Source organism: Canis lupus, chromosome 14 (genome assembly GCF_011100685.1).
Source record: "Canis lupus familiaris isolate Mischka breed German Shepherd chromosome 14, alternate assembly UU_Cfam_GSD_1.0, whole genome shotgun sequence".
Lineage (NCBI taxonomy): Eukaryota > Metazoa > Chordata > Mammalia > Carnivora > Canidae > Canis > Canis lupus.
In genome coordinates, this window is record NC_049235.1 from 55,333,644 (window position 1) to 55,358,408 (window position 24,765).

At 41.4% G+C, this 24,765-nt stretch overlaps 1 protein-coding gene across 1 annotated transcript in view; it reads left to right on the forward strand.

Annotated features, from left to right (window-relative positions):
• TES (testin LIM domain protein) overlaps positions 1–24,765 on the forward strand; it is a 47,535-nt gene that overhangs the window by 11,226 nt on the left and 11,544 nt on the right. Inside the window, exon 2 of the mRNA NM_001168688.1 lies at positions 13,639–13,724. Within this exon, the coding sequence (NP_001162159.1) occupies positions 13,639–13,724 (86 nt within the window). The remainder of the gene's footprint in view (positions 1–13,638; positions 13,725–24,765) is intronic.

A 24,765-nucleotide genomic window follows, 5' to 3' on the forward strand; every position in this document is an offset into this window, starting at 1 on the left:
CACCCGAATATATCATCAAGAATTTTATGACAGGGATCCCTGGGTGGCGCAGCGGTTTGGCGCCTGCCTTTGGCCCAGGGCGCGATCCTGGAGACCCGGGATCAAATCCCACGTCGGGCTCCCGGTGCATGGAGCCTGCTTCTCCCTCTGCCTATGTCTCTGCCTCTCTCTCTCTCTCTCTCTCTCTCTGTGACTATCATAAATAAATAAAAATTAAATAAAAAAAATGTTTAAAAAAAAAAAAAAAAAAAAAAAAAAAGAATTTTATGACAGCATGCTTTCAGGATATTATTCATACTTGATACTTTGTTGGACACAAATACATAAAGTTCAGTAACTGGGATGTATTAAATCATTGCATTTAATGTTTTCTTTTATGATTTTCAGATTTTTTTATTTTAATTTTTTATTATAAAAGTAAAAATTTTTAAGTAATCATTTCTAGTACTTGTTTAAGTAGGTACCTAATGTGCCAGTCACTCTGGAAAGGATTCAAAGCTATATTAATGCGGTTCTCTAGAGCAGGCACTTGATCTAACATTACTGGGTATTCTGGTCCAGTAAAAAATGGGTATGTTTTCCTAAACAGAATCCTCCTCAGAGATTTTGTGGTATATTGCAAAAATGGCCACAATTCTTTGCAACACCTCCCATTAAGAAATGGAATCTTCTTCCTACCCTTTGACTCTGGGCTGCCAGTAGACTGTGGTAGAAGTGATGCTGTGTGTGTGCCAGGCTTGGACCTCAAGAGGCCTTGTTTGTGTCTAACTACTTTCTTGAAATCTTGCTGCTCCTGTGGAACTGGCCTAGCCCGGCCTGTTGGGGGATGAGAGACCACCTGGAAGAGCGGAAATGCCTCAGCTGAGGCTCCCCTAGACCAGGTGGTCCCCAGATGACCTGAAAAGGGACTGCAGATGTAGTGAACCCAGTTCAGACTAGGAAAACCATCCAGCTGAACGCAGGCCAAGGTGCCAAACTGAAAAGCCATGAGCAGAGTATCATGATCATAAACTACAGAATAAATGGTTATTATAAGCCAGTACATTTTAGGGTAGTTTGTTAGACAATCGTAATTTTCACCCCCTCTATTGCTAGAATGTGAGTCGTCTCAGTCTCCCACCCTGAGAGCTGAGGGAAGGGTCTTAGAGAAGGCTTTTCTCACTCTGAATTACCTTCGTAGCCCTCTGTTCATGTGAGAAAAATAAAGAATCAGGACACTGTAGCTTCCCTGACATTGCTGGTCACTTGAGAATGGGCCATTTCTAATGTAGTCAAATCTAAATTTTGATTTCTTATTCTATCAGGATAAAAGAAACTTAAATGTATCTACACCTGACATTTGATCCTAGTTGTAAAAAGGTGCTATATGCATGTTTTGAAAGTTGTCTTTTCCCCCTGAACCCTAGACAAATGTAAAATGATGTCTGTGTACTCTTTGTAGTGCAGAAATCTTCTGTTCTTTCTATAGAACAGAGAGCATGTGAATCCAAACCCCTTCTCTAATAGACCAAACATCAAAAAAATAGGTCAAAAATTAGTTAAGGCACTTAGGCTTACACAGCACACCGTGTAAACATAATTCATTTTCCAGATTAAAGGCTGGTGTGAAAAGACTCAACCGTAAGTAAAGAAGCACGAAGCGTCTGGAAATAGGGTTTCCTGCATCTCTCCCTGCCTTTCCCAGTTTCCAAGACCCCTGTCTGTGCTGTTAGACTTTTTGTTCTAAATGCCCCTGAACGTCAATCCTGGGCAAAAGGAGAAAAGGAGAAGAGTCTTTTCGTACTTTTTATCCTCCCCACCCCTTCCTTGCCTGCGCCCTCTCTCCACTGGGCCCTCGGATCCTGGTGCTCCCCTGGGCAGCCTCTTCCAACGGCTCTCTCAGCTGGTGCCACAGGCCTCTCCCTTCATTCTCCGCTCTGTGAAAACACACCTGCCCTGCTCTCTTCCTGCGTGTGCTCGGATTAGATAAGCAGTTGACGGCAATAAATAACACAAGTGTATAGTCACCCTCCCCACGCCCTCCTTCGTCTGTTCCAGCCGGTTACTCCTAAAGAAACAACACGATAGCCCTCAGACCTGGCAAAAATGATGGCAACATTCACGTTCTGGGACGTGCAGAATCTGAATAAAGGCCTCTCAAGATACAGCCACGTGTGGGATACACTCTTCAGAGTCCGCTGTTGAGATAGTGACACAAGACCATATTAGGATTGTTTGTTATGATCTAAATTCTTTTAAGGGACTACTACAGATGCCTTTTGGAATCAGGTTTTAAAAATCCCTTTTATAGCTAATAATTGGGAGGTTTGGGGGATCGTGTATAAAAGTACCTGCCGCTGCAGAGGCAGACTCAGCCAATCCTAATTAAGAAATCGTTTCAGCAGCAATCATAACCTGTTAATTGTGATATTTTTATAGCCTGGATTGTCTTTCTTGAAGTAATGGATTGAGGATAACGCCTTTTTTTGAGTAGAGTCTGCAGAGGAGGTATTCTGTTGGGTGAACATTTCAAGCAATTTGCCTTAAGCGATAGTATAAAAATAATTTGATAGTAGTCAGTTTGAAAAATGTTTATAAGGAACGAGCATGAGTTGAACACAGAATACATTTTTTAAATCATTTGCTTACCTAAAAAAAAGGTGTAGATTTTTTAAAAACCTAAGTTTTTTTTCCCTAGTAATACCATGAGGATGCATTAGGCTTTGAGCACGTAAGCAGTACCAGAAAAGTAGTTAAGAATTGCGGACTATAAATACTGCCTAATTGGAATCAAGTAATTTGCATTCTGACATCACAGAGAAGTGCTATAAAATTTTTCTTTTACTTAATTCCATCACCAGATAGATTTATGTAATAGAATAAACTTTATATAAATCTTTTTTTTCCATTTTAAAGTGTTCATTAAGGAGGACTATGGCATATTATAAAAATAGTGAAAGTTTTCTCCTAAATAGATTTCTGAAAATTTCTTGCTAATCAAACCTGACATTTTGTATTGTAATTTGACTGTGTTCTATATGTGCTGCCAAGCGAGCACATTATGATTGTATTCTAAAACAAAAGTAGTGTGTATGTGTATATATGTATTACAAAAGTGAGTGTATATGCTGAGATCAATGGAAAATAAGACTTAGAGACTAAAAATCATACTCTACTCTGCCTTCTGGAAGACTGTTCCCTGGACTTGACTGAGTAAACAGCTAACAAATTGAGAGGAATACTTATTTATTTATTTATTTTTAATTTTTATTTATTTATGATAGGCACACACAGAGAGAGAGAGAGAGAGAGGCAGAGACACAGGCAGAGGGAGAAGCAGGCTCCACGCACCGGGAGCCCGACGTGGGATTCGATCCCGGGTCTCCAGGATCGCGCCCTGGGCCAAAGGCAGGCGCTAAACCGCTGCGCCACCCAGGGATCCCCGAGAGGAATATTTATAATAGTTCTGTTCACTATTCCCATTTGGCTAAAGAGACATTTAATATTTGAAATGGCAAAAAATAAAGGCAAGTGGTAGATAAGCACACCCTATATCCCCTCCCTTAAAACATGTCTGTTTCATCACAAATCACTTTGTCTTTGGATTTAAAATCAAAACAGAAAAAAAAATAAAATCAAAACAGAAAAGAGGTTGTGGAAAGCAGCTTCTTTGTCTCCTTTTTTTTTTTTTTTTTTTTTTTTAGGTTTATTTAGAGAAAGAGCATGGGGGGGCAGAGGGAGAGAGCGAGAGAACCTCAAGCAAACTCCACAATGAGCACAGAGGCAGGTGTGGGGCTTGATCTCATGACCCCTGAGATCATGACTTAAGCCAAAACCAAGAGTTGGATACTTAACTGACTCAACTGACCCACCCAGGTGCCCCACGGCAGCTTCTAAGATGGCCCTCATTGATTCTCAGCTCCTAGAATTCATACCCTTGTGTATTTCCCTTCCCTTCAGTGTGAGTTGGACCTGGTCAGTTGCTGCAAGAGTAAAACATGGCAGAAGTGATGGGATGTCCCTTCCAAGATGAAAGGCCACAGCTCTGTCTTGGGTGCTCTCACTCTCTCTGGGATCGCCAGCTGCCATGTCATGCAGTACCCTATGAGAGAGCTTGAAAGTGCGTCTTGGCCCCAGCTGAGCCTTGTGATGTGACTGCAGCCCTAGTGGATAGTGGACCCTGACTGCAATCTGGCAATATGCCCTGAGCCATTCCACCTGGTTAAGCCACTCCCGGGTGGCCTGAACCACAGAAACTATGAGATCATGAATGTTTGTTTCACCCTCTAAGTTTTAGAGGGTAATTTGAACCAATACAGACATTTTCCATTATAAATCTAGAAATTTAGTGATTTGAAAAAAATGAAAAGTATTATTTTGATTTTGCCTCATTATATTACCACTTGTTGCTATATGGAATCTTCTGTATAATGTATAGATATATAACATAGCAAATGATTTTCAGTACTAATGTTAAGTCTGTCCTTCCTTCCTTCCTTCCTGAGAGAGAGAGAGAGAGAGTATGCGCACACAAGGAGGGAGAGTGTCAGGCAGAAGGAGAGGGAGAAGCAGGCTCCCCACTGAGCACGGAGGTCCATACAAGGCTCAATCCCAGGACCCTGGGATCATGACCTGAGCCAAAGGCAGATGCTTAACTGACTGAGCCACCCAGGTTCCCTATATATTTTGAATAAGGATCTTTGACCTTTGAGATTTAATTTGTTCATTTATATTTCATTGTTTCTTTTAATTACTTTTTATTATTTTTCTTCCAGGGCATGATATAAATATATTTTGGATCCATTATTTCTCTTAAAACATTTTTTCTCTTGATGTAACCTTGGAAGAGACCTATTTTGCAGGACATCGTCCTAGACTCACACACCCCATTCTTTTGCAGGCCCTCTTGCATGTGCGAATAATCACCTCAGGGCCCAGAGTGTTAGTGCATCTGGTGTGCAGACATCCAGGTTCCTTAGAATCAGTCTCCCATTTGTCCAGGAGGGAAGATGTCCTGGCTAGTGAGGAGTAGGCAGTCTTTCAGATCAAAACCTATTGTTCCAGAGAAGTTACGGAAGTTACAGAGAAGTTAGAGTTCTAGAAGTTAAATTATGATTTATCTTCAAACTGAACTCTCATTTTGGACAAGAAAAAATGAGGACTTTGGAGTTAAGAGCTCAGGATTTGGAGTTAACTGCAGATTCAAATCTCATTTCTGCCCCTTGCTCGCTGGGCAGTCTGGGACAGATGACTCAATCTGTCCAAGTCACAGTTTCCTTATTTGTGAAACAGGGAACATAACACTTTCCCATAGGTTGTCTGGAGAATTAAATGAGATCGTTGTAGGTATTGGCGCCTGGCAGTGGTAACATCTTAAATGGTGGTTGAGGTGCTTTTTTACCTCCACCTCCACGGTCACAGCCACCCATGCTCATTAAGAAAAAGTATAATTGGAAATGTTTCAAGGTACCCTACCAGAACCAAAATTCATTCTTGTTTCCCAGAAGAAAGCAGCAGGATCTACTTCTGATCTTTTTTTTTTTTTTTTTTTTTAATTTTATTCATGAGAGATACAGAGAGAGAGGCGGAGATACAGGCAGATGGAGAAGCAGGCTCCATGCAGGGAGTCCGATGTGGGACTGGATCCCAGGACTCCAGGATCACTCCCTGGGCCGAAGGCAGGTGCTAAACCCCTGAGCCACCCAGGGATCCCCCTACCTCTGATCTTCATCAAAAATTTACCATATTTATTGAAGTTGTGTGGATGTCTTAGGTAATCTGCTCCACCATTACATCTCAGACTGAATGAAGCAGATGGATTGCCTTGGTGACAGTCTCTGTGTTGCTTACCTGATACCGGTACTGCCTTACGAAATGCAGGGACAGATAGAGTAGGAGTTATCTGTTTAAGTTCCAGGAAGATTGACAAAGTACCTCCAGAACAGAATTTATTATAGACTATTTAGGTTGAAAGATCACTTGTTTCCTTTTCTTTCCTAACACAATAATCTGTGCGATGGTTTACTACTGTGCGTGAACAAAAAGAATGTCAGTCTGTTTGCTCACAGTGAATTTTATGATACAGATTCACGTAGAGCTCTGGCTTTATACTTACAGCCCTGAAAAGCTGAAGGAATGTGGAAATGAGTCCTAGAATCTACAGTGAAGATTTTATTCCCATTTGCTTTTGTGTAAGTGGTATCGACAACTAACGACCCTTAATTAATTATTATATTCTTGAGCTATAATCATTGTTCTTGAGATAAAAATTCTATTTCTTTCTATTAAAAAAAACTAATTTACTAAAGGTTTATCGCAGCCAGGGTCTTTCTAAGTTCATGACCTACATTTAGGCACTGATGGTTAAGAATGGGCATTCTGCAATGCAGCTGACCTGGGGCAAGTTAAAAATTCTCCGCTCAAGTTTCTTCATCTAGATGAAAATGTAGATGGTAACTAATAGTACCTCAGAGACTTTCCTAGGATTGTTGTGAGGATAAAATAAGATGATCCATGTAGAAATCTTAGAACCATGCCTGGCAATAACCACCCCTGCAAGAGCTCTTCTCTTCTTTCTTTTTCTTTTTCTTTTTCTTTTTCTTTTTCTTTTTCTTTTTCTTTTTCTTTTCTTTTTCTTTTTCTTTTTCTTTTTCTTTCTTTTTTTTTTCTTTTTCTTTTGAAAGTCAGTTGGGGTTCCTGGGATAAAAGTACTATGTCAAAGGCCATTAGATTATTAAGATGAATATTAAATAAATAAAACTTTCTAGCATTTCTGTCAAGCTCAGGCTCTGCGGCAAGCATTAGGATTCAAATATGAACAAGAAACCTGTAGTCTAATGGGATAAACTGATGTGTATCAGCACATAGTAAAAGAGGACTGAAAGCTGATGTGAATTTAGCACTTTTATGAGAATAGTTCAAGAAGGAAATCACATAGTCACTGGTGTTTGAACTGGGTCTATAGAAAGTAGGATTTTACCAGATGGAAGAGAAGGGGAATGAGATCCAACAAAGGGAAAAATATATATATTCCTGAGAAGCAGAGGTTTGTGAGGGAGGGAGTGGAAGGAGCAAGAGAGAGATGGATTGGAAAGGACCTTCTCAGCCATGCTAAGACACGTGGAATTCATTGAACTCTATAAAAGCATCTAATAAGGGGACTGTTGTGTGATTGGCTTTAGGTTTTATTAAAATAAGTTTGAGAGTGGCGATAGAATGCCATCAAAGGGAGCGATCACCTAGGAGAGTGTGTGGTCCAAGGTCAACGTGATAGAAGTGGAGTGGAGGTGAGGGGATAAACCACATAGCTTTTAGAGGAGAGACCAGCAAGCCTCGGAGCATCGTAAGCATGTCTGGGCAGGGACACGGAGGACTCTGGGCCCCAATGTGTGTGACCAGGGCGGTGGTGACAACTTTTTCTTCATTCTTCATCTTATGTATCTTGAACTTAGGTGACAGATGGAAAGTTTTTGTTCTTATAAGCAAAAAGATATAGCAGTTTTATTAGAGATGATTCATAGTAGCTCTTAATCATAATAAATTATTTCTTTGTATTCACATCTCAGAAATTTGCCAAGCTCTATGAAAGTTGAAGGATGCCTCTGTTTTTATATTTAAGTCTGGTTTTCTGCGTAACCTAACCTTTATCTGGGAGGTGGGGGCGGATACTGCAAATCTCAGTAGAGATTGGGAAGCAGCCAATGAACAAGAACTCTTAAAACAATTTAAACTTTTGTGTCAGAGATGGATCAAATATATTGATTCAGGTCGGGGGGAACTTTCCAGATCACATCAGATCCCTAAAAGAGCCATGTGCCGAGAGGAATTATTTTTTTGGAAATGCCATTGCTTTGTTCAGAATATTCATTTGGATGACTGAGATCTAAAATGCTTCTTGAAGGGTGTGATGTGAATAGGGGTATGTACACACATGGGGTAAGAAGGTAAATAACATGCCCGTGTACAGAGAGGGAATGTATGTACGTTTCACATGACCCACCTTGGTCTGCTTCATTCCAAAATGATTAAAGAAGTCTTAGTAACCCTTGCTTGTTTAGTAACCGCATAGGATTCTTTGCTCCAGAGGGAAATTTGGTTATGAAAACAGCATGAATCAGATGATCTCACCCTGAATGCTGCATAATATCTTCCAGACTCAAATTATCTCCAAATCAACTCAGACCATGTTTGAAATACCAGATGTTCCCTACCCTTCTTTTCTTTTTCTTTAAAGTATCTGACAAGCAATACTCTTTCCTGGGTCAGAAGGGTCACTTGAAATGTTGCCAACCTATCCGGTTACCTGGAATTATGAATGCGGAGAAATTGATTCCATTCCCATTTCTTACCCTAGAATAAGCAGGGGACAAGGGGTGTTTTGAGGCACAGATCATGGTAATGTAAGTTCAGTATCTGGAGCCTATCATGTTATGGATAGTTTTAAAATCTTATTTGTCTAGGACTAGTATTTCAGGATAAATACTATAGTCTTTTTTTTTTTCTCCCCAAAGGACTTTGATAGGTATTCCTAAAGCCGGACTGTAGTTTTTCCAAATATAGTCAATCCAAAGGATCTGGTTTTTTGGACACTGAAGAAGAAAAATTAATCTGTCGTATCTTGTATTGATGCTGGCCAGAATGTGTTACTAAAATTATATGAAGTAGAGAGTTTGGGGACCTGTGTGCTTAGGAAAAACGTGTGTTTTTAGGCACCAGGTGTTGACTCTGAAGGGAATACCATCTCACATTTGCTGCTAAAATAATTACATGCAACAGAACTGTGTCTTCCCCCTCCGAACTTACATTTTTTATTTCCTTCATAAACTCCTCTTCTAAACTGAATTCCAAATGAGTCTGACCTAGAAGAGCCAATAGTCTATTATCTTCCTCAAATGACTGTTGTCTAGTTAGTGCTTAAATGTTGCGCAGAAGACGTGCCGAATAACCAAGTCAGATGAAGTTCATCTGAAACCTGATTTGCAGTCATAATTTTAGAATTAAAAGCCCTGCTGGAGTTGATCTAGCTCAATTCCTTCATTATCCACACGAAGAAGCCCAGAGAAGAAAAGTGACTGCTGAGATCACTGGACCTGGCAAGTGACACCCTGGGACCAGGCCACCGTGTTCCTCACTCCCTTCAGTGCTCTTTCTGCATTCTTGGTTCTCTGGTCACCCACGTAGGTCTTGATCATTTCCTTCCCAGCCGGTATCGCCCCTTCTCCCAGCGTATTCCATATGAGCACCCTCATCTTGGTGTTCACAGTCGTCTGGGGAGCTGGACTTCACCCTCTACACAGCCTGATTGCCTTAGCTGAGGAGCCCGTGCTTTCTGGGCTCCCCTTCCCCTCCACCGCTCCCCGGCACGTTCCCCTGCACGCACCGTGGGTATCATTACATACCTCCCTCCCTGTTCTGACCCCTCCCCAAGAATTCTTAAGCCCAGACACCTGGGCACCCTCGAACCTATAAGATCGGGGTGTCTAAGAGTACCGGCCAGGGCTCGTGCAGGAACGAGGATGCCACCTGGAAGGTGCAGCCTGCCGAGGAGAACGGGGAGGGGAGACACCTGGGAGGCTCTGGGTCCTGCTCCTCAGGGAATCCGGAACGCGGCAGGGAAGGAAGGGGAGACGTTGGCTGGGCCCCTCAGGCAGATGGAGCTCCAGACCCTTGGTTCCCAGCTCCTGGGACCGCTGCCCGAGGGGCCCGGGCCGAGGCCCCGGAGGCTGCGTGGGGGGCAGCCCTGCCTCTGCGACTCCTTTGATGATTGAGTAGAAGACCCTCCTCCGGGGTTCCCGTGGACCCCTGAAGGCAAGGACCGCAGGTGGAGGGGGCAGCAGAAGCCACAGGGGAGAGGTGTGGCGCAGGGTCTTCACGCAGGTCGGATTTAAGGGGAGCAGAGAGCACAGGGCGCTCCGGGGGGCCGCGCCACGCTGGGGCCCCACCAGGGTGTGACCCACGATCCTTCGCTGTCCGTGGCCTGGTGCCTTTTATCCTAGCAGAGGTTGACAAAGAGGGTAAAGCATAGGGCAGAAGAGCTCGCCGGCCAGTGGCGTAGGTTGGAGGTCGTCACTGCTGGGTGGCAGGGGTTCAGCTGGATGGCTGTGCCCCCAGCGCTGCCACGGCCTCTCGTGAGCCCCTCCCGGGCCGCAGGTTCGCGCCCAGCCCAGCTCTCTGACCGCCTGTGCCACGGGGCCTGGAAGACTCGGTGGCCCCTCGTTGCTCTGTTGATCTTTAACCAGAAGCGCAGGGGAGCGCGCCCTCTCTCTAGCGGGTCCCCCTCGTGATACTGTCGGGTCCCCTCCTGCCTGTCCCTGTGTCTGAGCATTTGGGGAAAAATGAAAGTGCGTGTTGGAAAGGCAGGAGGGCCGCTGGCCTCGGTGTCCTGCCCTGCGCCCGAGGGAGCCCTGGAGATTTCTGCAGAGCCCTATTCTCCAGGGTCGGGCTCCTTGTCGCCCTGAGACCCCCCCCGGGGGACTATCGGGCTTCAGGGGTGCTCCCCCTTCCCCACCCGGTCCCTCCACTGCCTGCCTGGCTTTTTCCCAGGTGCTTCTTCCTTACGGGTCTCGTCCTCAGAAGATGATTCCTTCTTTGGGAAAAGGAAGAGAAAGGAGTCCAAGAACAAAAAAAACAAACCCCGCTCAGCCTGTTGCAAGTCAGATCCTGTCCCCTTTCGAGCGCTCTTGGGTGTCCCCGCTCTCAGCATACCTGCTTCTGAGCCCCGGCCCCGGGGTCCCCCCCTGCCCGCCTGCTGAGTCAGGTGCTGCTCATCCTTGCAGCTCAGTTCGAGCACCATCTGTTCAAAAGAGCCTTCCAGGCCCCCCTGACGGCTTCACAGCCCCCGTCCTGCGCTCTCAGTCACCTCCACCTGAGGCTCGCAGTCCTTTCCCTCGAAGCGGAAAGGGGCCTGGAAACCTTTGGGAGCCGGAGGGCCTGCTCCAGGTGCTCCAGGTGCTACAGGTGCTCCGCGTGCTGCGCGGAGGCCTGCGCGGGGACCCCAGGGCTGCGTGCTGTGCACTAGCTGTGGGACCAGGAGCTTGGTTTTAGGTTCCTCTTACACCAGCAGCCACTTTAAAAGACACGTTCGTGAAACATCTCCAGTTTTCATCGTCCTAGTAGATGAGCCATCACTCTCTTGAGAAGAGAAAAAGCCGGTCGGAAAGATACAGTTTGCCCCTTTCCAGCTCTAATGTCAGTGTCGGACAGTGAACTCACTGCACTGGGCCTTAGTGTAAAGCCTCTGCCGACGAACTGGGGTTCTAGTTAAATTAGCGAAGCTTCCAAGTTCCATTCAGAATTAGAGGATGAGAGGATATTTTTCCAATATGCTTGCAGTATTTTATTAAGGCCGGTGTTGCTCCGTCTAGGGGATTCAGATTTGAAGGGAGGTAAGAATTTGTGGCCATTTTAATGTGTGTGTGCATATCTGTGTCATGAGATAAAGTGTTTTCCTTACTGTGAATTCTATATAAGGGTTTAGAAGCAGCTGATTTAAGCTAAGCTGATATGATTAAGCCTTAATAATGTCTTAATTTTCATTTGGCATCAGAGTTTGTTAGGAATGCATGGAACGCCTGATGAAGGAAATCCATATTCCAGGTGGATTCAGGATTGGTAACTCTCCTGCAATGGAAAGCTAGAAAGAACTTAGAATAAACTTTTTCAGATTTTTCATTCATGTTAGTCTGGATATCATAATGGAGAAAATTCTTTAATTACATTCCTTACAAAGATCACAAAACTCCGGGGCGCCTGGGTGGCTCAGGTCATGATCTGGGGTCCTGGGATCCAGCCCGTGGGCTCCCTGCTCAGTGGGGAGTCTGCTTCTCCCTCTTCCTCTGCTCTTCCCTCCTGCTTGTACTCCCTCTCTCTCAAAGAAAATCTAAAAAAAAAAAAAAACAAACAAACCAGAAAACTCAAATAACCAGTTTCTCTTCTGCTTACTCCACTTTATTTCTGTACTGTGAGCTGTGATCATCAGTCACAAGGGAACAATTTGATTCCTTGGAAGAAAAAGAAAAAGAAAAAGTGTCACCTAGTATTAAAGTTATACAATTTCAAAATGTTTTTAAAATTGGCAGTGGGGACATGGCAAGAGTGCTGAAGTTTAGTTGAGACTGGGCAGATTTTATCACCTTCGGAGACTATACTTGAGATGGTCTATTAAAAATAATGTGGGCTCTCCTGAGCAGCTGGGTAGACCTTAGTCGTGGTAAGAGGATGTGGTCATTTTCTTCAGAAAAAAAAGGAAGAGCTTTATCTAAACTTCCTGGCACAGACTGATCTTTCAAGGAACAAGTAACAGTGTGGTTTAGGTTGCATGGCAAAAACACAACTCGGTAAAGCTACAGAAGGGAGGAGCGATTGTTTGGCCAGCTTGAACTCTCACTCCAGACACTACTAGGTGGTGACGATTTGTCAGCAGTCACCGATGTGATAATTAAAATAGAGTAGCCGCGTCGCTGGTGATTTGCCCACGTGCTGATACCAAGGGGGCTGACCTTCTTTACGCTCTTATCAGTAGTTGGGAAACAAGAGCTTACGTTGCCTTCTTGTGCCTTCCCTCATCTGCAGCCCCTCCTTTTCTGTTTATTAAGTCATGTCTCAGCAAGTTCCCAAGGATTACTGTTTAATATGGGTTAAAAAATAGTTTGCTACACTAAGGGCAATAGTGCATCCCCTCTATTCCCACCGCGGGCATAAAAGCACAGGCTTTAGGGTCAGAAAGACCAGGACCCTGATCACTTCTCTACCGTTTATTTATACTTTGAGCTCCAGCAAGTTCTGTAACCTCTCTGAGTTTCAGTTGTCATCTCTAAAACAGAGAAGGATATTGCCTACTTTATAAGCATTTTATGAGATTTTATAAGATTTCAGTGAAGTGCTTACTTATTTTATTTTTATTTTTATTTATTTATTCATGAGAGACACAGAGAGAGAGAGAGGCAGAGACACAGGCAGAGGGAGAAGCAGGCTCCATGCAGGGAGCCCGATGTGGGACTCGATCCCGGGTCTCCAGGACCACGCCCTGGGTCAAAGGCGGTGCTAAACCGCTGAGCCCCCCGGGCTGCCCCGAAGTGCTTACTTCTGTTCCCGGCATTCAATATATATTCGTTGTTGCTCTTATTATACTTACAGTAAATAATATTTTGAATATGATAAATATGGTATTGTAAATAATGAAATGGATTATAAGTTAATAAAATAAATGAGCAATACATAATAAAATGCAATAATATTTTTATCATAAGTCCTAAAATCTTTTCAGTATTCCTTGTTTGCTGTAAAATATGTCATTTGGGGGCAGACTTGCTTTCCAAGCCCTGGCTCTCTGACTGCTCCCTGTTCCTCTCGTATACACAGTGTATAGTTGCCAAAAAGATATAGTCATGACTTTTTGCAACTTTTACAGCATTTGTAGTCTTCTACACAGTTGTATTCTGGTGCTTTTCATGAAAAAAGAATTAAAGGTATGTTGTGTAGGTACTTCCAGTCCTCCTATCCATAGCTGAGTGTCATCATTAACCAAACATTGTGAGACTCATAAAAGAGTTGTTTGAAAGTTATATCAACAGGAGCGGTAAGTGGAATTAGAAGGGTAACTTATCGAATTTTTAAGATCTCTTATAACTGTTATAACACACATTGTTTTCTCCTTAACAGATGGGCTTAGGTCATGAGCAAGGATTTGGAGCCCCCTGTTTAAAATGCAAAGAAAAATGTGAAGGATTCGAACTACACTTTTGGAGGTAATGTTTTAAAAACTACAACCAGGACACTGCCTTCTCAGACAGTGGGGGTCTCCTGCAGATTCTTTAGCTTGGTGGCTAAGTTGTACACCTGTCATACTCTTTTCTAAGAAACGAATGAAAAATAAATCTATTCTGTTCCCCATCATTAAGTTGTGACTGAGCTAATTGGACCATAGTAGCTATATTTTGAATGGTTCATTCAAGGCCCCTCAGATTTCCTACAAGTCTAGAATACTGAATATGTCTCTTTTCTTTTCTTTTTTTTTTTTAATTTTTATTTATTTATGATAGTCACACACACAGAGAGAGAGGCAGAGACATAGGCAGAGGGAGAAGCAGGCTCCATGCAGGGAGCCCGATGTGGGATTCGATCCCGGATCTCTAGGATCGCGCCCTGGGCCAAAGGCAGGCGCCAAACCGCTGCGCCACCCAGGGATCCCTATGTCTCTTTTCTGAGTGGCAAATAAGTTTAGGGTGATCTTCTATGACTCCTGATTATAGTTATTATTATTTTCTTAGAAATTGGTAACTTTGCACCTCTTATCTGTGTATTTGCAATAAACAATAAATATGGTTAATTAAGCATTCATTTACCAGTTGTCAGGATGTAGACTTGAATTCAAGGGCTCTTCGAAATTTTCAGCTCTAAATTTACTACCGAAAAACTTTGAAACACTTAAATTTAAAAAAATAATAATTGATTGCCATTGTCTTGGCTAGAATCAAGTACACGTATATGGCAGACAAATGTTAGTGGATCAAAAATGTGAGTTTGGAAAATAAACAAAAGTGTGAATTTGTATAGATCTTATTTACATATTTCATTTTTTTATTTTTATTTTTTACAATTTACATATTTTATTTATTTTTTTAAAATTTTTTTAAAGATCTTATTTATTCATGAGAGATACAGAGAGAGAGAAGCAGAGACATAGGTAGAGGGAGAAGCAGGCTCCTCGAGGGAAGCCTGATGTAGGACTCGATCCTGGGACTACAAGACCATGCCCTGAGCCCAAGGCAGATACTTAATCACTGAACCACCCAGGAGTCCCTACAATTTACATCTTTTAAAGTGATAGTATGTCACATAAACCTAAAAATCGGTATTTTAAACTTGTTCTTAAGAAGAATACAAATGTTGTTCATTAGTGGCTGTCAAGGACTATAATGATAGTTTATAAGTCTGTTCAAAGTAAGAATCAGCACATTACTGTTGGAAGGAAAAAAAAGTTAACTGTAGATTATTATTAGGATGGCACTTGCCTTTTTAGAATAAATCTCACTCGAGGACCACTTCCGTACTGCATATTTCCATAGAAAACTCTCTAGAATAAAAAAATGTCATCAGCTCTTGGGACTGTGTACAATGTAAGTTAAAGGAGAATATAAACAAATACAATTTGAGATATTAGGCTCTTTTGAAAGTCGTTTAATTTAGCAAGTTTTAGGAAACACAGTTATTTTAAATAGTGAAGGCAACAGAAACCCCAGCCCAAACCTCACTGAGAAATGATGGTACATACAGTTCTTTATTTGTAGGGAGCGAAAGTGGTCCAGGGAGTTTTTGGATTACAGGACTTCCATGGCTCTTCCCTCTGCCACTTTTCCAAGGGACAGGGCCCTTAGACAGCATGTCTGTCGTGTTTTTCAAAGGTAAAGTCACTAGACGCAAAAGAGATTTCTGGATTAGAGTATTTCAGCCCTAATCAGCACACCCCTGAGCCGCGCTCTCCGTGGGCTGTGTGGAGAGTTGGGCTGCCCTCTGCTGGGCATGGCTCGTATTGTACAATCAAAATAATCCCTTTAGGTTGACTACAGTTGCCAGAAGCTGCTAATGAGATCTTTAAAAGCTCATTCTTAAGCGATAGCATCTTCCCTCCAAAGCAGAAGTTAGTTTACAGTGATTCTTGTTTCTGATATGTTATTTTTCTATTGTGGATCACTATAATCTAGGACTTTCAGATAAAAATGTCAGAGAAGAGTGGATTTCTGTGGCATGAAAATCATTTCTTTATTTTAATTTTTCCATTTGCTTATCTTGATATGCTCTGAGAACCTGTAAAGAGCCATAAAAGACTAGGGTTTTGCCACAGCCTCCAGCCTAGCTTGGGTTTATACAGTTCGTCCAGATGGTGTTGCTTAGTAGTTCCGTCTTCTTCCTGGCATGAATCCGGACACATTTCTCTCTCAGAATTCTTGATAATTCCCTGACTTTTCACCACAGTTGGAAGGCTGGAGGGCAGGTGCCTTTGACCTCCAGATGAGCCACTTTCAATGCTAGGCTGGTTGTCCTGAACATAATGAAGATTCCAGGTCGGGTCTAGGGCCATAGAACTGCTGTGATTGCAGGGGGCATAGAGTCCCAGGATCCTGTCCACTTAGCTTGCTCTTCCATCTTCACGGTAACCCTTGATTTCTAGGACTCTTAGGGCTTCATGGGGTACATGGTGAAAATCAGAGCTAACTTATTCTCTGCTCTTTTGCAGTCTGACTTCCAGGCAGCTATAGGATGGTCTTGAAAATGGATGCTATCGTGTACTTCCCAGTAGCTTAAGAACTTTCGTTGCTTTCCCACTGGGCTGGATCCTTTGGGCAAAGTCTTTGGCTTAAAACCTCAACATCTATTCCTGCTTGCTTGTCTAGTCTCCTCTCCTACTTCCCTTCTAAGCACGCTGTGCTTCAACTGCTGAGGTACGTGCTGGTTCCTGAAATGCCTGTGGTTTTTTGGTATGTTTCCTTTAGCTGGAAAGACCCTCCATCTTACTATCATGAAACAAAAAGTCCTTCGTATTTTTCAGATCTTGAGTTCAAGCATCACTCCCTGAGAACTCTTCTTCCTTGCGCCCTGTATTAGTCAGCTCGGGCTTCCATTGCAAAATACCATAGATGGTGGCTGAGACAATAGAAATGTATTGTCTTCTAGTTCTGGAGGCTAGACGCCCAAGACGTTCAGTATCAGAGCATGGTTGGGTTCTGGTGAGAAACCACTTCCTGGTTTGCAGACAGCCACCTTCTCTCGGTGTCCTCACATATCCTTTTCTCTGTGCATGCATATGGAGAGAGAGAGAAAGATCTCTCTTCCTCTTCTTAGAAGGCCACCATTCCTATAAGATTAGGTCCCTACTCTTATATCCTCATTTAACTTTACCTCCTAAAAACTCTATCTACAAATATAGTCACGCCAGGGGTTAGGACTTCAACATGCAGATTTGAGGGGGAGAGACACAATTCAGTCCTTGGCACCTTCTTCCCTGCTTCCCCAAGTAAAGGAAGGGGTCATTTTTGGCCTTAGCACCTTGTACACTTGTAGGAAACCAGGAAATAAATCCTCAGACCTCGCTGTTGTTCATCACTGAGATTTCCTGCTGGCATCTTCCATTGCTAGGGGCAAGGTAGCCCACTGCTGCAGTCCTTAGGGGTCAGCCTCCTAGACCATGGTCCATCCAGGGTACCATGCAGATGGGTACAGAATAGATCTGAGAGTGAATGGAAGAGATCCAGCAGGCACGACTGCCTGTTCAAGGTGTGTCACAACAGTTATCAGAAACTGAAAATGAATTCTTAGGCTCATGGAAGTTTAGAGTGGAACTTGGAACTTAGCTAGTCAGACCTCATTTTATGGATCAAAGACCTAAAACCCAAGGAAGTTAAAATAGCTTGTTTGAGCTTTTTAGATATCAATAAGAAATATAACTTATGAAATTTCCTATGTGTTGTACACGAATAAGCACTTGTAATGATTTTCTATCGCTAAATAATGAAGTTACTATAAATTTGGGTGATTAAAACTACACTTATTAATTGATTCCGTTTACACTTTAAGCCAGAACTCAAGGCCGGCTCAGCTGGATTCTCTGCTTAAGATTTCAAAAGGCTGAACTCTGGTTTTGGCCAGGTTGGGCTCTAATCTGGAAAACGGGGTTAAAATTTGCTTCTCGACTCATTTGTGATGTTAGTAGAATTCATTTCCTTCATTTCCTTGTGGGTTGTAGGTTGTCTCTGTTTCTTTGCTGGCTGTCAGTCAGGGGCTGTTCTGGCTTCTAGAAGCCACCCACATTCCTTGGCACATGGCCACCTCTGTCTTCAAAGTCAACAACAGTGCTTAGAATCCCTTCTATGCCTTAAATCTCTCCAACTTCCCCTTCTCCCAGCCAGAAAAAATTTATGTTTTTCAAGGGCTCACGTGATTAGATTTGACACACCTGGATAATCTTTTGTCACAGACAGTAAGAAAATCATGTGGGTAACCCTGGAGGGACCAGGTTAGAGGGGCCATCTTAGAATTCTGCTTACCACAGCACCTTGTGTACCTGATTGTAACTAATCTTCATAATACTCTTTTGAGGTAAGTAATAGTATTCCCATTTTATAGATGAGAAATCAAAGATTTAGGGAGGTTAAATGACTTACCAAGGGCATGGCTTATAGCTGGCAGAGCTGGAACTTGGACCCAAAGCTTGCCAAAACCTTCCTCATCACCCACCTTCTACAACGCAAGACAGAAACGAGGGCCCATGTTCGCACGGTCATGATCAGTGAGCTTTGGACTGCACCAAGTTGTCTTCTCTACAGGGCAGTGCTTTTTTGTGACATCTGCGTCTTTGTGGACAATGATGATTTAAATGTGAGCACACTCTCTCTTCACTGCATCAATAATTACAAGACTAGAGAAAAATAAAAGGTTTGAAGATGCCTGATACTTAATAAATAAGAGGTTCTATCTGGACGCACTTCCAAGTAATATATAGAGCTCACAAATATTTGAGATGTTAAGACACAAACCCAAGATTTGGAGTTTATAGTCAATCATTTCATATTGAAAGTATGGTAATATCACTGGAATCATAGATTATCAATCATATAAGTAATAGGATTAGTATTTTATCTTCAATAAATCCTCCTCCTAAAACAGTAGCCTTTGTAAGACAAGCGTTACTTGAATATAGCCTACATCGGTTCAGAGAATTTCTGATTGGCTTAGGGCTGGCGAAAACTAAAAATTTCCCACCATAAATGGATTAATCCTTGTGTGGAATCCTGTAACAGAGGCCCATGCTTAAGTCCATATAAGTATATCCCTGTTATAAAAGGGCAGCTTCCAGCCCTTTTAAAATATGGTTTGTAGCAATGCCATGACCATACCTTTAAATCACTGTGAATGCTGGCAGCATGTCAGAGCACTCTAGTTGCTACTACTTGCCTTGTAAAAATAACATTTTTCGCAAATAGTGATACAAAAATAATTTCTCTTTGAGGGGGGGAGATGAAAGTTTCTTGACTGCTTTCAGCTTGAAACTGCAATCTGTGTATTTTTCTGAAGCAATGCTTTTGATAAATTTTGCCACACCCTCTCCTGGTTTTAACTCAAGAAATCCAAAGTTGAGGGACGCCTGGGTGGCTCAGCAGTTGAGCGTCTGCCTTTGGCCCAGGGCGTGATCCGGGATCTGGGATCGAGTCCCACATCAGGCTGCCTACATGGAGCCTGCTTCTCCCTCTGCCTGTCTCTGTCTCTCTCTCTCATGAATAAATAAATAAATAAAATCTTAAAAAAAAAAAATCCAAAGTTGTAATGTAAAAATGTGAGTATACAGTTCAGATTTGTCATGCACATTAACCTTTATGTGTGTATGTGTTAACACCCTAAACTTTTTTGTACAAAGAACTTTTTAGTATAATAACCCTACTCCCCCCCACCCCCAACACACACTTTAGAGCTTCCCAATCTATCAGATGACATTGCATATTTTTTAAAAAGTGATTTTAAAAAGACCCTTTTAAATAAATTAATTCTGAATTCACTTTTCTTTCTTTCCCAATGTTCCTTTTTTTTTTTTTTTTTTTTTTTAAGATTTTCTTTATTTACTTGACAGAGCAAGAGAGCACAAGCAGGGGGAGTTAGCAGAGGGAGAGGGAGAAGGAGAAGCAGGCTTCCCACTGAGCAGGGAGCCCGATGCAGGGTTAGATCCCAGGACTAGATCCCAGGACGTTGGGAATCATGACCTGAGGTGAAGGCAGACGTTCAACTTACCAAGCCAGCCAGGTGCCCCCCAGCACGTAAATTTGAGAAGTGCTCGATAGGGAGAACAGGTTTGAAGATTTAGAGTTATGGCAACTGACTTATAACTCCCTCATAAACTGCTATCAAATTGGTATAGCTCATATGAACGTAGTAAACAAGCAATTTGCATATGTCATCAGTAGTATAGCCCCAGCATGTGGGTACTGTGCTCACCTGTGCCATTATTTTTGTTTTGTTTTAGGTTGGCATAAAAATCTATTTTAAAGTTCTTGATTTTCTTAAAAAGGATGGAATCTGAGTTATTTTAGGCTGAAATGAACTATGTGATGAATGTCCTACTCCTTCTCATGCCTTTTCTTGGATACCAGGATAACAATACCCTTTTCTCTCCCAACTCCTCAACAAAATTTTCCTTTTGATAAACTTATTGAATATTTTCCTAATGACTTTAAAAGTTCTTTTAAAAGGGTGCCTGGGTGGCCTAGTCAGGTAAGTGTCAGACTCCTGATTTCTTGGGGTTGTGAGCTCGAGCCCCACACTGCGCTCAGTGCTCAGTGCATTCTGCTGGAGATTCTCTCTCCCTCTGTCCCCCTCCCTGCTTGTGTGCTCTCTCTCTCTTTCAAAGAAATAAATATTTAAAAAAATAAAAGTTCTTAAAAGATATTTCTAAAGATAAAATTTTCCAATTTAAATATGGGTGATTGAAATGTAAAACACTGTAGCCTAACCCTCCTCCAATTTAAAACAATTTTTTGAACTAGTAAATAGCATAGGTTTAAGTAGTAAATAGTATAGATTTCTATAATGGGTAGCTCTTGGCACCTGGCCCAGATTTTATAGGTTTCTTTCAGAAATTGTGGTTTGTAGCTATCCCTTTTTATTTTAGAAATGGAGCTCTGGGGTAATGGGTCTGGAAGGGATGTGGTCACTCCAGCTGCTTCGTGATGACAACTCAAACTGAAAGAACCATCCCACCCCTCGAGTCACGTTCCTGCCAAGTGTTCTTCCTGCGTGCCCCCACATTGCGGCGAGGATACATATGATACATATTTAATGTAGTTATGGTTTTCAAAGCTATCATGAATCAGTCATAGGTTTTCCCACTTAGAAAACTGAAAACTTCTTTTTCCCTCATCACCGCTGCTATTGCTATATTGCTTTAGCCTAATTTTGCTTGCTTAAAAAGGGTATGTTGGGTGGGTGAAGGGGTGGGTGGGGAGAATGGATATTCTCAGAATGTAAATCTTCCAAGAATAGCCAAGACAAATAATAAGAAAGAAAAAATATAGAGATGGCTCTTCTACCATTGGTTAGTAGACCTTATTTTTTTTAACTTTTTTTTTTTAAGATTTTATTTATTTATTCATGAGAGACAGAGAGAGAGAGAGAGATGCAGAGACACAGGCAGAGGGAGAAGCAGGCTCCATGCAGGGGGCCCAATGTGGGACTCAATCCCCGGTCTCTAGGATCAGGCCCTGGGCTGAAGGCGGCGCTAAACCGCTGAGCCACCCAGGCTGCCCAGTAGACCTTCTTATATATAATACTTTTGTAGTAAATGAGTAACTATTCTACATATATAGAATATAAGGCATATCTTAAAGGGTCATATTTTATTTTATTTTTTAAAATTTTTATCTATTTATGATAGTCACACAGAGAGAGAGAGAGAGAGAGAGAGAGAGAGAGAGGCAGAGACATAGGCAGAGGGAGAAGCAGGCTCCATGCCTGGAGCCCGACGTGGCATTCGATCCCGGGTCTCCAGGATCGGGCCCTGGGCCAAAGGCAGGAGCCAAACTGCTGTGCCACCCAGGGATCCCTAAAGGGTCATATTTTAATCTGTAACTACAGCTCATCATAGTTCATGCTTTAGAAATGAGCAGACTTTATTTCACATACTTTTTGGTCTTTCAGATTCTAAAATCTGACTCCCTTTATTTTATGGTGTACATGTTGTTCTGCTGTAGAACTGGATAAGAAACATTTCCAAAGGAAGTCCATATCCTTCATCACAGATCCCTGTAACGTTATTACTTCTGTCTTTATAGTCAGTCACTTCACTAATTATTAGGATCAATGCCATAGGTCACAGCCATCTAAGGCTCTGTTTATCTATATTAAGAACTAAATTCCCATCCCTAAGGAACCAGATTCCCCTCAGAACGGTATGATTTTCACTTAACCCAAAAGCATTGTGATTGTTTTATGAATAATTATATTGTTTTTGTTAACTGAAGAACAAGAATGAAGAACGTAATGTGGTAGATTAATGTGCTCCTTTCCACTGGGTGGGAGTATGAGATAACCAGATGTAAGAGTCTTTTATAGCTGAACTAGAATATGCAAACGCTTCAGCAAATTCTTACCAAATAAAGATTTGTGAGCAGTGTGTGCACAAGGAAATTAGTTTGCCTCCCCACCCCGCTTATCTCTGACTCTATCTCTCTCTCTGGGACTGCACGAGTTGAATCTAATATTTTTAGTTTGCATACCTCACCTAAGAAAACAAGACACAACAATCTATAATTATTTAATAATTTGTTATTTGGCGAAGAGATTCACTTAAGAATTTTTGGTTGCTTTTTTCCTAATTTAGTGATGCAGAGAAATCTAATTTTATTAATTTTAAATCCAGAAAACTTCGTAAACTCTTACCGATATTAATACATTTTTATATGATCCATAGCATCTGTGACTAACAATGGTTTTGTTTCTTCCTTTCTGGTGAATCCTTAAAATTTCAATTTCTTTCATTTTTCTTACAGCTCTGATTAGTACCCATAAGACTGTATGAGTGAAGTGATGGCAAGGTTGCTCTCTTGCTTCAGATCCTAAAGCGAATGCACTAAGTATGATGTATGTTGAGTATGAGCTTTTTTCCCAGAAACCCTTTTTAAAATTCTATCTAGTTTCCTTCTGGAGCTAAAACTACTATGCAAAATGTAGTCACTAGAGATGTTAAAATGTATTGAATGCTTTTCCCCCCTTGCATCTTATGAGAAGCAGACAGTTGTTTTATTGGTTTTTGCTGTTATCTTCATCTTCCTTCCATGTTCTTTAGGCTTATTCTGCATGTTTCCTAACTTTCTGAGTTGACCTTCTTAGTTTTATTCTCTCATCTTTCTAACTTGAGCACGTTAGCTCTACCTTTTCTCCTTTAGTTGTGTTCTGCATTTCAATAAGTCATAGTTTTCCTTTCTTTTTTCCTTAAAATATCATTTGTTTTTAATTTCTATTGTGATTGTTTTAATATTGAATTTCTTAGGAGTCTTTCAAAAGTACTTTCTAGTTACTTTTTTGCTGTTGATTTCTAACATTATATTCAGGTTAATGTGGTTGATGGTGATTCCTTGGGCATTTCTTGAGAGCTGGTCTATCGGTATATGTTCGTTTTTCTGAAGTGTTTCAAATGTTCACAAAAAGAAGTGTTGTCCGGTCACTGGATAGGATATTTTTTTATGTGTCTGCTTGATCAGGATTATTATTGTGTTATCCAAATCTTTATTTCTAATTTTTTAGTGTTACCATAATGAGTTTGTCTATTTCTTAAATTTCTGTTATTTTTGCTTATATATTTTAAGGTTAGGTCATTAGGCAATATTAATTTTATATTTGTTACATCATAGAGATGATTTTAAACTTCTGTCGCTGTGTAGTGATTCTCTTTAATACTCATTAAAGGAAAAATCATTAAAGTCCAAAGTGTATGACATTAATATAGGTATCAAGGTTGGAATACCTGAAATATCGTTTTTGCATCCTTACACTTTCATCCTGTGTCCTTAAATTTCAAGTGTCTCTTCCAAGTAGCATATGGTTTGATTTTGTTGTTATTCAGCCTGAAATCCTTTGTCTTTTAACTGGAGCATGGAGTCCATTTGTTGTGACTATTGGTATATTTGGATTATATTAACCATCTTAATTTGTGCTTTCTACGTGTCTCAATCTTCTAAGTTTATTTTTTCTCCTCTCTTATTGCCTTCTGTTTAATTATTTGCATTTTATATCATCATTCCATTTTCTCTCTACAAGTTTAGAAATTATATGCAATATTTCCTTCTTTAGTTGTCTAGCTAGTTTAACATGCATGGTTCAAAACAATAATGTTAATCTATATCTTCAGTATCTTCCTGAATAATGTAAGGATGTTAGAGTGTGTTTGTAAACTCTCAGACTCCTCCCTCTGATTTACATACTCTCGTTGCCCTTTATTTACTTCCAGCTTCTGTTTTGAGCACCACAAAGTCTCTCTACTTGTCTGTTTTCCTCTGTCCCTTTTCCAGCTTCTGCTTCTCTGCCAGACCCCTTCCCTGAGTCCTCACCTTTTCTCTGTATTCTCGCCCAGGATGTGAAAGTGATCTGTTCAATTTTATGCAAATGTGTCATTTCCCAACTCCCAGATTTGTATTTTCTACCAGACTACAGTTTTTAACGTGAGATCTACATATCCTACAATCTACTTGATATATGTATCCTGTTTTATGGGCATTTCAAACTTTTCAGTAGTTGAATTTTGGAGAACTTTCATCAACACCCTCCCCTCCCCACCCCCCAGTTACCTCAGATTTGTCATTCTTTTACAATTACTCTCAATAAGTCATACTCCTTCTACCAGCTTACGCATCCTGGAAAGCTAGGTTCATTTTTTGACAGATTTACCCTTCCCTTTACCATCACTACATCCAAATCAACCACAAAGTTTAGTCAGTTTTACTTTGAAGGAGATCTTAAATCTTTTCTTTTCATCTCCACTGTTAAATACCCTAGTCCAAGGTGTAACACTTGTTAACCTAGACCACAACAATAACTAGACAAGATTTAAATTCCACTTGTGAAATAATAGCAGGATTTCAGTTGCTTTGCAAACTGGATACACTATTGACATGTTAATTGGTCCCTCCTTCCACTTATGTCTACCCCTGATCCAGCCTCACATTATAGAATACAGTTTTTGAGAATGATAGATCTAAATGTGTTATTCCATTACCCAAAGGCCTTCGGTGCCTCTGGCTTATTCTTCTA